Below are 15,230 nucleotides of genomic sequence, written 5' to 3'. Positions count from 1 at the left end.
GTAAAAGTGTTCAGATACGTTGATGATTTCCTTATTATTTTTAGAAAATGTCATGGAAGAAAATGCGATGTTGACAAGGAAGTGTTGAGAATTTTTTCGGAGCACAGTGCCGGGTTAAATTTCACGTGGGAATCACCTACAGATGGCCGCATTCAGTTCTTAGATATTGAATTAGATTTCACCAACCTTAATATCTGCTGGATGTACCATCCACGAACCAAAAAACGTCTGTTACGCTTTGACAGCGCGCACTCTAAAGTTGTTAAGCGGGGTATCGTGTCTTCATGTCTCCACGGAGCAGCTACAAAATCCTGCACGCACCGTATGGCCGCCAGCATCCATGAGCAATTCAGGCACCTGCAGGACGCTGGATTCCCCGTAGTCCTTCTACTGGCAGTGTGTGAAAGCCTTCTGCAAAAGCTGAAAGCCCCCAAGGTTTCTTGTAGTGAGCAGGGGAGTGAAGAGATAAAAGGCAAGACTCCTGTCCAGGTAATACCATATTATCATAGGTTTTTCACATAATTTCAAGAAGCTGGCAGCGCGTTATAATGTACAAGTAGTTTTCTCTGCCCCATGTAAGCTTTCCAAGGTCTGCACTAAGAAAATGGTAAAACGAGATGACTGCACGACGAAACATCAAACAAAGTTTACGGAATGTAAGGCGAACGTTGTGTACAGAATTCCTATCAGTTGCGGGCATCATTACATTGGGCAGACAGGAAGATGCTTCAATGACAGGGCCAGAGAACATAGATTATGCGTACGCAACAAATCAGGAAGTAACCTGGCCGACCATTGCAAAGCATGTGACACAGAGCAAAAGAGTGGATGCTATCCAAAAATAGATAAAACAGAATTCTTAACATCAGCTAAAGGAAAAACGGAGCGTGAAGTCATGGAGGCGTATTTTATAAGAAAAGCTGGGAAAAAGTGTGTCAGCGCACCTTCTATTCAATTACTGGACAGTGAAGTTGAATTCCTTGATGGCTATCTGTAGGTGTGAACCATCTGTCAAGAATGTTTATGGTGTTGTGAACTGGAACGGTTCCGCTTTTCCTTTGGGTTTTCCTGCTGCTTCTATTCCTTGGCATTTTATTGACTTTTACTTCAGTTGTTACTTCCTTTCTCATATTTGCATCCCCCCCCCCCCCCCCCCCCCTCGTTGTTTTAGCGTGGAGCCCTCTACACTCGTGTTTTATACTTCTGGTTTTATCCTTTTTCTGTTTAGGTCTTTCTGTATTTTTTCATATACATATATTTCATTGTTTCCTAGTTTCAAACTTTTTCAATTTTTTTCATTTGATTATGTATAGTATCACAGCCCTTATCTGTTTTTGGCCTAAATTTCTGCTATCTTTTACTTCCATTGCCATGCCCTTAAATGTAGTTTCCCCATTGTCATTCTGTCTTTCTTCACCACGTGCTTGTCTCAGTGTGGAGCCTTGTACACTCCCCTCATCTTTTAGTCGATCTGTTTATCTTCCTTTTTGGCCGCGTTATTTGTTTGGTTCTTAACCTTGACAAGCTTGTAAAGCGCTTTTTGCAGTAAGTTTCAGTACACGATGTCTCTTTTCTTTCAGTGTTCCCCCGGCACCGTGCTTTCATTTTGTTATTTTATCGTAAATTTTTTGCCTATTTTTCACACGCTGTAATCCTGATTGTGCTCTTCTTTGCGCATGCTCATCGATTGACGGTGGTGATCGGCTCCTATATATTAGACGTGGTGGCTTTTCGAAATATAAAGTTGCAAGTTAGCGCCTGTCCTGTCCACTTCTGTGTCGTCCGTGTCCTTTTTGCGCTATGTTTTCTAAGAGCTAGTTATATATCACCTCCTGCCCTTGGCAGTTGCTGGAAATGAAAGTTTCCAGGTCAGCAAGATGTTTAAACACAGATTTAGGTCAATAAAGAAGGCCAAGATGCCAAATAAAGTGATGGAGAAATTGGTGTACCGTCTCAAAGGCCTGCATCCATCCTGGATCATCGACGGACCTCAAGGCTGCCCGCTCCTCGAGCTTGTAGTGGCGGATCTTCTGGTCTTCGAGCCAAGCAACGAGGCTGCGGAACTCCCCTTGACCTGCAAGGAAAGAAAGGGTTTTCCTACCGAATAAAACAAACAAGTGCTTGTTGTTGGGCTTGTTGATGTTCTCGCCAGATCTGCGTGGTTCTGCAGGGTGACACATTTTAGTGTAGGTTGCTTCCATTTTCCTCAGTTTTTGGAGTGCGTTTATTATCATTAAGCAACTCTTTAAAACATCTCGTAACTTGTCACAAAGGTTAGAAATCTAAGGACATATTACACTGATGTTTTATCTAAATAAATGTTCCTGCTATCAGCATGCAGTTACTGGCTCCGGCGGATACTGGTCCAGCGGCTACTGGCCCCAGTAGCTAATGGTGCCAGCAGCTACAGGGAATGGGCCAATAAACCATCTGAACTGGGGCCATAGAGAATCTCATGTGGACATTTTCACCAGGGACGCACACTGACGCAGTCCACGATCGACTGCTTCTGTATTCGGCTGAACCAAGGCGACAATGTCGCATACATACGCAGCAATACGTCCACACAGCGGTCGCGGGGTTCGGCGCTCGACGAGTCTAAACCCAGCAATTCGCAATAAACACGTATGTCCCAGGTACCACGCGGTGTGGCCTACTCATCGTTTATTTCACATGTGTGCGTCAACGCCTTCCGGTAGGTGCAAACACCCAGCAGCACTCGAATCTCGCAATGGGTGGCTGTCAGCTGCAGCACATGCACAAAGCAAGGAAAAAAAAAACGAATAGCATGCAAATTTGCCGCGCTTAGATCTTCTGCATTCAGAGTGTGCTACAAGCACGCGGTGACTTTTCAGGATTCACACCTGACGATCGAGAAAGTGAAAGATGGCACATCGATCAGAACGACGACGAAACCAAGGGAACGACAAAGCCTCGCCCCGGTAGCATTTCATAATTCCACGAGTCATAAGATCAGCTCCCATGCACGAGCTTATGAACACACAGAAATAGCCATTAATGCTTATTTATCAGCGAACTGAAACTTGACACAGGCCAGCGACAACGTGGGCTCGCGGAACTTGCTTTGGATGTTGAAATTGTCCGTGTTGTTGAATCCAAGCGCTGTCAACTGTCAACTTTCGCTTGAACATATTGTACTCAAGGCAGAGTCCGCCCGTCCACGCTGTGGAAGATTACAAAACAGCACACGAAAAACAGACCACAGCTATGCACAACGCACGAAATGAACACAGTTGCGAGCAGCAGCGAAAACCAACCACGGCTCGACTTGACAGCGCCTAACGACGGCTGAAGATAGTCTCAGCTATGGGCTAGGCATTCTTGCGTGTAGCCGGACCAATCCACTCGTAAGAGCAGCGTGCGAAACGGTGCGAAACAACGTGTTGTGCGTTGTCAATGGCGCACGTTCAAATGCGCGCAAGTGGTTTATTTGGTTAGCTCCAACTGGTGGATTTTGCGCCCGCGTCTGATCGCTTAAGAATAGCGCCTAGGCTGAAACTGGGCGCCTAGTTCTAGTTTCTTTAGCAATATGACCCGCCGATTAGCGCACAAGTTGGAGTCCCAGTGGCGCTCCCAGGACGTTCTTCAGTCCGAGGAGAAGGCCACTTTCGACGAGTTCCTACTCTCCCAGCGGGTTCTGAGCGGCCTGCGGAAGGCGGGCTTCATCAGGCCGTCGCCCATACAGCTGCGTGCCATTCCCCTGGGCCTCTGCGGTTTCGGTGAGCCAGCGCCTCTAAGTTTTATAAAGGAGGCGTTGGGTGAGCGCACGACACTGCGCCGGGTGAACGCGAAATTTGCGCTTGACGCAAGCGTGCCGAAAATTTTTATTTCTTTTGTAGCTCATATCGTTTGTAAAAACTGTAAGCAAAATTTTTTTTAATCAATACCGGTATGGCTAGTGAAGGGCCCATTCGAAAGGGCAAGAAGTTGAGGGACCTTATGACGAGAAAATAGCATATAAGCAGCAACAGACAGAAGCTTGAGTGAACGAATGCAGTAAAGCACTGACTGAATGTTGTATCGTAGTAATGATAATTAGCAATGAAACAGTACACGTAGCATACGGTCGAGCCGATCTGTATTCTCCTACTGCGTCGTCTTCTCTCCCCCCATGCGCGCGAGTGCGTGCAGCGCACTTGCCACACTTCATCTTTATCACATTTCCGCCGCACTTAAAAAAACAAAATGTCTAGCGGATGTCATAGTCTTTGAACCATGCGGGCCGCTTCTTTTTGCGAGTACTTCGGCGCGGCGCCGCAGGAGGTGAAGCCGCAGTTGTCGCTGTGGATTTACTACACGAGGGCAACGAGGGTTGAGGAGCGGCTGCCGATTCCGGAGCGGGCGGGCATCATATGGATTGAAGGCGCGTCCGAAGAAGGACCCTGGACCACGGTTCCGGACTGTGGACTGGGCGGCGGCATTCGGTTGCCGTCGATAGGCGGCGAAATATCAGCGAAAAGGGCCGCTGGAGCTGAGGAGGACAGTTGCTGCTGAACTACTTCTGGGCGAACCGCAGAAAACTTGGACGAGTGCCACACTCGCCCATCATCCAGCAGATAAGATGCAGGTCCACGCTGCTCCACAACCTTCCGAGGCTCCGAAAACCAAGCTGACAGTTTGCCTCGCACATTTGGTTTGCGGACACGCACGTACTGGCCAATCTGAAAGTCACGACACTGGGCGCCACTCCGCTGGTTCGCATAAAGCTTGTATTGCGCTTGTTTTGTCGTCAAGCCTCTGCCGCAAAAGCTTAAGCGCTTTTGTCGGATCCATTGAAAAGGACTGATCCGGCAGTCCTACGACGTTAAGTCTTGTGCGGGGCAACCGGCCATGAAGTAGGACAGCTGGTGCAATTCCTGTCGTGGCATGGGGCGTACAGCGGTAGACACCGAGGTAGTCCACAATCGCTGTACGTAGGTCGCGTCGCTCGCACAGAGCTAGCTGAATGTAGGACTTAAGCACTCGATTGAATCGTTCAACGAGTCCATTAGCTTGGGGATGGTACACTGAAGAGTAGCAATGGCGTATCCCCCGTTCGCGGAGGAAAGTTTGCATGGCCATCGATGAAAATTGAGGTCCGTGGTCAGAGACAATCTCTTGAGGGTAACCCTCACGAGCGAAGAGGCCAAGCAGGAATTCTTGAACGGTTTGAGTTGTGATGGCATCAGCGAAGACAACTTCTGGCCACTTACTGTAATAATCCATGAGAGTAATCGTGAAGCGGCAGCCACTGGGAGCTTGGTCGAAAGGCCCCACGATATCAATGGCAACCTTATCCCAAGGTTTCTCTGGGAAGGCGACAGGTTGCAGAGGAGCTGCCACCGGACAAGCCGATTTGTCACAGGACTGGCACACGACGCATGTCCGTACCATTTCTTCGACGTGCTCGTCCATTCGCAGCCACCAGTAGAGCTCTCGCAGTCGACTTTTCGTGCGTCTGATCCCGGGGTGTGACCCGTGCGCGATGTCCATGAGGCGTCGTCGCAAACTTTCGGGAACGACGAGCCTGTCACCTCGGTACAAGACGCCTTGCACGACGGACAGCTCCGAGCGCAGGAGATAGTATGGCCTAAGGTTCTCCGGTAGGGATTTCTTGTCCGGCCATGTCGCCGATGTAAACTGAATGGCTTGAGCAACTGCCGCGTCGCTGATGGTTGCCTCTTGAAGCTCTTGTAGAGTCACGGCTGGCGATAGCAGGCAGACGAAGTCGTCATCACTGGCGTCGAACTCACTGGGCTCACTGCACGATGTGGTCGGTAAGGGAAGGCGAGACAGAGCATCCGCAACAGAGTTGTCATTGCCTTTGCGGTACTCTACGGAGTAGTTGTAGCACAACAGGCGAGCCGACCAACGTGAAATTCGCAACGGCCGATGGCCCGTTCCTTTCGTCGACAGCAAAATGACAAGTGCACTGTGGTCGGTGCGTAGAACAAAAGGCCGGCCCCACAAATACACGTGCCACCGTTTGCACTCCCAAACGCAAGCTAGGGCCTCACGTTCACCAACAGAGTACTTTCTTTCTTGGGGTGTCAAGGTACGGGAGGCAAACGCAACAGTTTGCAGGGAATGGCCGTTGTCTTGCTGAAGCACTGCCCCAAGGCCATATCCGGAAGCGTCAGTCGTTACAACCACGGGAAGGGCAGGATCAAAAAAATGCAACACGTCACATGACGTCAACCTGGACTTCAGTAGCTTGAAGCTTGAATCCGCAGCAGCAGTCCAAGTGAAGGCGGAGTCGCTGCCTCGAAGTAGGGCGCGCATAGGCTCAACGACGTCGGAGTAATGCGGGATAAACTTGGAGTAGAAACCCGCAAGTCCAAGGAGGGAGCGAAGCTCGCTGATGTTAGATGGAGTCGGAGCCTTCGTAATCGCCTCGATGGCAGAAGAAAGCAGAAACAGTCCTTCACCGCTGACAACATGCCCCAAGAAAGTGAGCTTCGGAACATCGAAGACACATTTGTGGTTGAGCTTGAGTCCGGCTTGGGACAGGCGCTCGAGAACAGCACGAAGGTTGGTCAGGTGCTCCTGTCGGGAGGTGCCATGGACTATGATGTCGTCGATGTAGAAGAGGACACCTTTGCACCCTTTTAAAATTAAGTGCATCATCTTCTGAAAAGCCGAAGGCACCAAAGCAAGGCCGAAACACACTCGTTTGAAGCGGTAGAGGCCATCATGGGTAATGAATGTGGTCAATTCCCGACTCTCAGGGCTAAGTGGTACTTGATGGTAAGCCGAGGCAAGGTCCAACTTCGAAAAACGCTGTGACCCGGCCAAGCTATGTAGAAGTTCTTCCTTTTGAGACAAAGGAAAACTGTCGACCACAATAGCCTTGTTCGGCTCACGCAAATCGACGCACATTCGGATGGAGCCATCTTTTTCCGAGCCACGACTATGGGTGAAATCCACTTGGAAGCGTCGACCCGTTCAATGATGTCTTGAGCTTCAAGCTTCTGGAGTTCCTCGGACACCTGCTGACGAATGGCAAACGGCAGCCGTCGGAGCTTGCAAGCAACAGGAGAAACGGAATCCTGCACTCTGACTTTGTGCACGTAGCCACGAGCAACTCCGAGTTCCTTGGAGAAGAGATGTTCGAAGTGTGGACGTAGCTCAGGAGGTAACAGAGGCGTATCAGGTGTCATGGAAAGACATTCCAACGATGCACCTTTGATCTTCATTTGTAGAGCGGCAATGGAATCCAGGCCCAGCAGCGTTGTGCCTCCCGAGACAACGTACAACAGGATGCAGGCGGTACGGTCGTGGAACTTTGCTGTGGCAACAAAACACCCTTGGACTATAGTCCGAGACTTAGAATAGTCCAATAGTTGAACTGCAGTTGATTTAAGCGGGAAACATTTAGCGAAGAATCGGTGGTATAGATCTTCAGAAATAATTGACACAGATGAGCCGGTGTCAATCAGGAAGCGGATGAACTTGCCTTCAATCAGGACTGAGGCGAAAATTCCGTGTTTTTGACTTTCAACATTGAGAATAGACGCACTGCTGGAGCCATCCGGCATCGACGATGTGTCAGCAGTATCTGCAACTTGCTGAACTTGAACAGGACTGTCGGACGACTTGCAGAGAGAGTCGAAATGGCCCACCTTGCCGCACCGACGACACTTGCGGTTGCGGGCTCGGCATGCAGGGTTGTTCGCTAGGTGAGTTGTAGAACCGCAGCGGTAGCACATGCGCTTTGGTATTGCAGCAGCAGGTTGTAATGGTTGACTTTGGCACTTGCAGCAATGGGCCTGAGGTGGTGTTTGTCTCGATCTGCGCTCGCATCTCACACGATGTACTGGAGCGTCCTCCTCAGCCAATTCCCTGGCTTCCCGGGAAGCTTGCTCACACTGTCGAGCAAGGAGCATGGCGCGCGACAGAGTCAAGGAGGAGCCTTCCATGAGTAGGCGCTCACGCAGATGGCAACTCGAGGTCTTCTCCACCAGCTGGTCCTGATCATATCATCCGCCATGGTCCCAAACCCGCAGTCGCCGACAAGGCTGCGAAGGACAGCGACGTACTCATCGGTTGTCTCTCCTGGCGCCTGAACTCGACGGCGAAAGCAATGACGTGCGGCGATTACATTCACGGACGATTTGTAATGCCTACCGACAGGATGGATATCGCCGCATCAAATTCGTCAAGGCGGGGCGCCTCGTCACCGGGAGTGCGAAGCCGCAGCTGTAGGCGCTGGAGTGGACGACGGCGGCGCCAAATGTATAAAAAATGCGCTGACCTTCCAGTCCGAGGTAATTCAGCAGGATGGCCTTCCGCCTGTCCGCACCCAGAGTAGAGGCACCAGAGGCCAGCATGTAATTCCGGAACGCCAGCTCCCATTGCTCCCATGGAAGGGCAGGACGACCAGGAGTCGGCAGGAAGGGTGGTGGTGGCTGAAGCCCAGAAAAGCTCATGACGGATGTGAGCAGGCCACGTGAAGGTCCCGAATCAAAACAGCATCCTCGTCGCCAAAATATGTTGTATCATAGTAATGATAATTAGCATTGAAACAGTACACGTATCATACGGTCGAGCCGATCTGTATTCTCCTACTTCGTCGTCTTCTCTCCCCCCATGCGCGCGAGTGCGTGCAGCGCACCTTGCCACACTTCATCTTTATCACACTGAATAGGAAAGAAAAAAAAAACGAGTAGCGAGAACAAGCGAACAAAGGCACATTTAGTGGTGGTTGAAATCGGCGTTGCTATCAAGGGGAAAAAAATAAAAAAAAACTTTTTCATTCTGCGGCTCCAAAAAATCATGGTTTCGCTTTACGCGGCGTTGTGCTCTGTTGTCTTCCATAACTGTTGAGTTTTTACTGTTGCTGGTTTACGTTTCAGTTAGCTTTAAATTTGCTATCGCCTCCCTTGGTTGTGTTGTCGGTGACTGAGCAATATGCAAGGGCAGTGGGGCATTTCTTTGTTTTACCTCGTGCTACACGCAGTAATTTGTGCGCTAGGGCTATGCGTAATTTTGTGCATGGATGGATGGATGGATAAGGCTGAACCCTTTAAATCGGGCAGTGGCCCAAGCCACCTAGCCATGACTTGTGAAATTTTACTCGTCTTGATTTTAGCCACCAGTCAGATAACCTTCTCTTCGTTACTTCTACCCGCTTAAAATCTACTTTCCCTTCAGTGACCTTAAACCCCAATGCCTTGGATAAATTAGCCCCGCTGCTTTCCACTGCAGGGTGAAGCCCTTTACAGAAAAGTATGAAGTGTTCAGCTGTTTCCTCCTCCTCTCTGCACGCAATGCACAGCGTGTCTATCACATGGTACCTGACTCTATATGCCTTAAGTCCGCAAAACTCTCGTGCTGGCCTTAAACAACAAAGCGCTTCCCCTACAATTATCGTAAATATTTTCTTTGGAAATTTCCTGCCTAAAGATCCGGTATGTTCCCAGTGTTGATTTCATCAGCATCCCTGTTTTCCCACGAGCGCTCTCTCTGTTTCTTTAACCTTTTTCTTAACCCGCTCATTGCTTATTTTGCCCCCCCCCCCCCTGACGCTTGTATATTTTCTAGTTTGCTTTCTCCATTTCGTGTCAACATTCCTTATGTACAGGTACTTGAAAACTTTCCTAGCCCACTGTTTTTTCCCCATTTTTCTCAATCGCTCCTCAAATGCTATGTTACTGCTAGCTTCTCTGCTCTCGAAAGACGCCCCTCCCATATCACCCTGTACCCCCTGATTGGGTGTATTGCCATGTGCTCCCAAAGCTAGCCTCCCTGAGCCGCGTTGTTTGATTTCTAACATTGCTTGAACATCTGGTCGCATGCACAGGACCGCATTACCAAAAGTCAGGCTAAGGGACCATCACCCCTTTCCAGATCCCTCTTACCACTTCATACCTATTGTAATTCCACAGTGCCCTATTTTTCATGACAGCTGCATTCCTACTACCTTTATTCATTACATATTTTTCATGCTCTGTCAGTTACTCAGCGCCGTTATTTATCCACACCCCAAGATACTTGTACTCATCCACTATTTCTAGCGTGAACTCCTGTATCTACGCTCGCCACCCTCATCATTAAATATCATGACTGCAGATTTTTTCTTACTAAACTTGAATCCTAATCTATCTCCTCTGTACCACACATGTCTATCAACTTCTGCAACTGCTAGAACGGCGGTATGCGGTGACCAGCAGTCTTGGGAAATGTAATCTAAACGACATATGGTTTCCATTGGCGAGTGCATAAGGTATTACCTGAATGGTGCAGGCAGTATAGCACAAATAATTGTGCAAGAATGCAAAATATAGTGTGTGTACACATGGTAGGCAAGCCAAGATATTCTCTTACCTCATCAATATTTGCACCCATGTTCTAGTTTTTAGGGAATATTTTTCTAATGTTTCCACTGCATATCTGATTCAGTGAATATCTGATTTGTAATATTTCAATGCCTGATGTTATTTTAACGAAAATGTAAGTGCACTACAAGACGGGGACATGCAAGAGACACAAAACGAAGTGCTAACTTGCAACTGAATTCTACTAATGACACGGGAGCATTAAATACTGAAGTGAGTACAACAAAGAGAAGAACTCAACACAGGCGTGAGCCTTGTTCCATCCAGGAACACCATTTCCTTATTTGAAAGATTAGCTGATGGTGTACTGACACATTTGGCCGCCTTGCGAATCATTCTTGCTTATATAATCTCACGCATGTGTCAATCCTTGCTCCTCGCTTTCAACCGTGCACTCACTGAACAAAGGCCCACAAGTTTTGCTGGGACATTCATGGCAGTGCTCTGACGGGTGGCCGTTACTTAATTGTGCCACATTAAACTTATGTTCCACTAGTCTTTCATTTAGGCATCTGCCAGTCTGTCTGATGTATACCCAACCACAAGTCAGTGGTATACGATCGACCACACTTGTTGTGCACTCCACAAACTTACACCGATGCTTCTTTTTACACCTCCTTGGGCTGCTGGAAAATGGTTCGTCATCCTACACATATTTGGGAGCTTTTCTGGGACAGAAAACCGACCTTACATTTGCTCTATTGGCAGTCCCCTTAAAGATGCACTAAAGAGTATTCTGAGCTCGTCTCTGTACCGCGGAAACTCAATCTGCACTCTCTGAGCATTCTTAGAAACTTCGAATTTTTGTCCTGTGTGGCCGATTTCTCTATTAAATCGACTTAAACGTCTCATCTCCCGCCTTTTTTTTTAACTCACCTCCGAAAAGAGGAGGAGTCAGCCAACATGTGTAGTGCCTTTCAGCCAGCTGCGTGGTCACTTGCAGCTCTGCCATCGGCGGAGTGAGAAGAGTCCACGCGTATTTCTATTTCCGTGGGCCTAATTTTCGGCTGTGTAGTCTGTGACTGAAGCCATTTATTCATGGAAGCTTAAAAAACAAACTAAAAGCGAAAGCGAAGCCATCATGCGACTGGCTGAAAGGAACTTCACACGTTGGCTGGCTCCTCCTCTATTTCAGAGGTCAGTTAAAAAAAAGTGGGGGGGAGCTGGGACGTTTAATTTGATTCAGTATGAAAATCGGCCACACAGGACAATAATCCAAAGTTTCTAAGAATGCTGGGAGATTGTAGACGGAGTTCCGGCAGTAAAAGACGATTTCTCTTTCCTCTTTAGCGTACCTTTAAGCCTGTGCGAAATGCTGTGCATGTATGGGATCACCGCCGTCTTTCTGCTTTTGGTGGATTGCTTGGAACGGCTCTTTCTACACTTCTCAATAGGCCTTCAGCCACTGAGACAACCAGCACATCCTTAGGATATCCAGTCAAAGAAAGGTGACTGGCTTTCTCGCTGAGGCCAAGGGGAATCAAGAGGGGGCAAGAGATTTTTTCAAGATGTTGGTGAAGCACATGTTCACTATTGCCTTTCTGACAAGCCTCGTGTGGGACGAACAATGAAACAGGGGTGGTTGGTTGGCCCTGGGGTGGTAGTACTAACTCCGGTGAGTTGCTGAGAATATTAACATTAAATCTAAAAACTGCAATCTGTTGTCAGCTGGTAGCTCGTAGGTGAACTAAAGTGCACTAAAGCATGATGCTAGCTGGGCTAATGTCAATAAAAACTTTAAACATATCTGAAATCTTTAAATTCCTGCAGATGGGTGGCTACCGTCCTGTCACAGTGTCACAAATTGCTAAGAACCAGTGCTATGCAGGACTCTATACAGACACTGCTTTTCTGCAAATACACATCATTCCATTCAATATAGGTCAAGTTCAGATAAAAATGCAACAGTGCCAAGAACCCTGCCACTGATACACCTGCTGCATTCTGAAATGCTATTGACCCAAAACCATCAGTGCTTTCTTCCACACAGGCAAGTAGCCGATCAGAAATGCAGATCTTTTATGTCTGCAGACATAGCTATGATGCACTTGATGGAATTAATTGCTAAAAAATTTAGGACACCTTCAGAATTGTTCATCAAAAATGGATTGATGATGTTCAAGAGATTTAATTTGTCTTGCAAAAATGTAGTAACTGTTTTCTGCCATGAATCATATATTGAAATGGTTACCTGTAGAGACCACCTCACAAATTTGTGGGACTTAGCTGTGAACAACACCTGCAAACTTCCATTCACTGTTATCTTTATGCATGGCTAGCTGGTCGAGCTTCAAATATTTGCACAATTTTTTTACTTTCGTCTTCACTTTGGATGGGGCAACATTCTGGTGTCGATTGAACAAGGACGTGATAGTATCCTTCACCTTGCTGACAGACTGACCCTCAGGTAACATCACAGATCCCCGCTCTTTGTCTGTGGGTATAACACAAATGGCATGTCTGCGCAGAAGAGTGGAACACAAGCATAATGTGGCACAACCAAGAAACTGTCATCTGTCAGAGCACTGCCATGATTGTCCCAGCGAAACTTGCGAGCCTTTTTTCAGTGAATACACAGTTGAAGCGAGGCACAAGGAACGACATATGCATGAGGTTATAGAAGATTCACAAGAAGGCAGCCGAGTGCGTCGGTACACTGTCAGTTAATATCTCGGGATAGGAAATGTCTTTTCTGGATGGAACTGGCTGGCGTATTCATTGAGTTCTTCTCTTTCTTTTGTTGCACTCGCCTCAGTATTTATATATTTTCATGTCATCAATAAAATTCACTTGCAAGTTAGCGCTTCGTCCTGTCTCTCCTGTATGTCCCCGTTTTCTTGTGCGCTTATGTTTTCATCAAAATTATGACCAGCCAACTCGCCCAAGAAACAGCCTTGTTAAGCACTTGCGTTCCATTCAGGCCTATTGCTATGATGTTTTAATTTATATTACAATGATCGCACACTTTGCAACAGATAAACCTGTTTTGAGAGATCAGACTTAAACCAAAACCGTAAAGCCCCCAAAATAAAGAGTTAGTTTAGCAAGAATATATGACTTTGCTAATTGATGGCATGCATGTGTGTGTGGACCGTCTGTACCATAGGGCACTCTTGGACAGGAAGTAGCAGCCTACACCAGTTCAGCAGCTAAATTTCATACTGATGCACAAAGCTTTTTTTCAGACGCAACTTTCTCTCTTTGAAGGCATCGTAACATCCTAAGACAGAGCAAACACCTCAAATTGTTGTTCCCAGATCCACTTCGAAAAATTTCTGAACAGTTTCGAGGGCTTCTGATTCCTTGTCACTGGGTTGTGAACTTGGAATAAACCACAGTGTAAAAGCTGCACGTTTGATGGCATCTGTAACATCCATGGGCACTGCTTCTTTCTGGCTGCCAAACTAGAATTAATGGCAATTTCTACTCACACAGTCGAGATGTGATCTACCTGTTCTAATATTGCAGGAAAATCAAAAACCTCTTTCATATTCCACTTCAGTAATCACAGTGCTCACTCTGCCCATTGCCCACTGTTGTGCATGTTGACTCTGCCTTCCTCTCTCCTGCAGACATGGTGGTGCAGGCCAAGTCTGGCACTGGCAAGACGTGCGTCTTCTCCGTGCTGGCCCTGCAGGCCGTCAACACTTCCAGGAATGCAATCCAGGTGAGCCTTGCCCGCCAGCTGCTTCCTAAGACCTGTGGTTGCTGTCAATAATGTTTAAGTGCTGCTACCTGGCCTGTTGTAAACACGGCTTGGAGTTTACTATTTACCTCACAAACCATGCGGTGGGGCTCCTACATCACAACGGTGCAAGAAAAATTTGTTTTGCAAAAAAAACAACGCACAATGCATTGCACAAGATGACGAAACTAAAATCAGGACTTATCCTTAGTACTGAAATCACACTCAGCAGGCGTCGACTGGCCACTGCATGTTGGAAACGCGGCCACATGTGGCTATCTTCAGTGTTGTCGGTACCGCGTTACATTTTTCGGTAACTTAGTAACGTACTCATTACCAATTCGGAACTGTAACGGGTAACATACTTACGTTAACTTTTTTCGGTAACGTGAGGTGTCACGTTACTAGTTACTTTTTGTTCCAGTTGTGACCCGTTCCCCTTGACAATGCACCCAACTAAATAAAGAATACCGAATAGCCATAAAGCATGAAACATCTGCACGAACATGCATTCACACACTTACCTTCACCTACCTCCCATTCCCAAACCACTCACACACAACTCTCTACAGAGTGGAAGCATGCCGAGCATTTTGGAACATCACATTTTTCAGAAGTACTCTAGATTTGTTGAGATTTCAGCGATATTTTCTTTGTGAAGTTAGAATTGACGATGAAGTGTCATTTTGTGTTTAATGCCACATTCAGAAGATGGTTTCATCATGTGCCACACAATTAGAATACAACACATGTAACTCTACAGGCAAATTTAGGCCCCTATAACATTGCTAAGTACCTGCACATTTGTGCAAAGTATTCTCGTTAAATCAGGATATCGCGTAAAATCGTTGTTTGGGCTAGATGTTTAATGTGAAATGTGAGCTTCATAAAATTGTTATCGTAAGTTCTTGAGGTGACTAAAACCTAAAATTTATGGCCATGAAGTAACGGCGAAGTAACGTGTGGTACTTTTTTTCGGTAACGGTAACGATAACACGTTACCTTTTTTTGTAGGTATCGTAGGGCGGTAACGCGTTCCTTTTTTGTTAACGTAGCGAGTAACGTATTTAGTTACTCTTTTTCGGTAACGCCTACAACACTGCTATTCTCTATTGCAAGAAACTCGAGCACAAAGGAATAACTTTCCATCGTTTGCCCAGTACGCTGATTCCTGCAGGCTCAAAAAAGAAGGAATGCAAACCACCGCT

At 47.2% G+C, this 15,230-nt stretch overlaps 2 protein-coding genes across 4 annotated transcripts in view; one reads left to right on the top strand and one right to left on the bottom strand.

The window, feature by feature from the left end:
* LOC144098049 (RNA transcription, translation and transport factor protein) overlaps window positions 1-15,230 on the bottom strand; it is a gene marked incomplete at its 5' end in the record, with an annotated part of 363,795 nt that overhangs the window by 31,149 nt on the left and 317,416 nt on the right. Inside the window, 2 exons of the mRNA XM_077630610.1 lie at window positions 1,950-2,074; window positions 3,085-3,132. Of these exons, the coding sequence (XP_077486736.1) occupies window positions 1,950-2,074; window positions 3,085-3,132 (173 nt within the window). The remainder of the gene's footprint in view (window positions 1-1,949; window positions 2,075-3,084; window positions 3,133-15,230) is intronic.
* The window catches only part of LOC144099570 (uncharacterized), a 67,617-nt gene continuing 55,763 nt past the window's right edge, over window positions 3,377-15,230 (top strand). For 2 of the 3 annotated variants that reach the window (XM_077632988.1, XM_077632987.1), the window contains exons 1-2: window positions 3,384-3,740; window positions 13,910-14,004. In XM_077632988.1, the coding sequence (XP_077489114.1) occupies window positions 3,551-3,740; window positions 13,910-14,004 (285 nt within the window). In that variant the 5' untranslated portion in view covers window positions 3,384-3,550. Of the gene's footprint in view, window positions 3,741-13,909; window positions 14,005-15,230 lie in introns of all 3 variants that reach the window. The other variant, XM_077632989.1, reaches the window with a different exon arrangement.

This window comes from Amblyomma americanum, chromosome 7, assembly GCF_052857255.1.
Source record: "Amblyomma americanum isolate KBUSLIRL-KWMA chromosome 7, ASM5285725v1, whole genome shotgun sequence".
In the NCBI taxonomy this organism is placed as follows: Eukaryota; Metazoa; Arthropoda; class Arachnida; order Ixodida; family Ixodidae; genus Amblyomma; species Amblyomma americanum.
The sequence above is the reverse complement of the archived record's forward strand: the minus strand, read 5'-3'. Positions and strand labels throughout refer to the sequence as shown.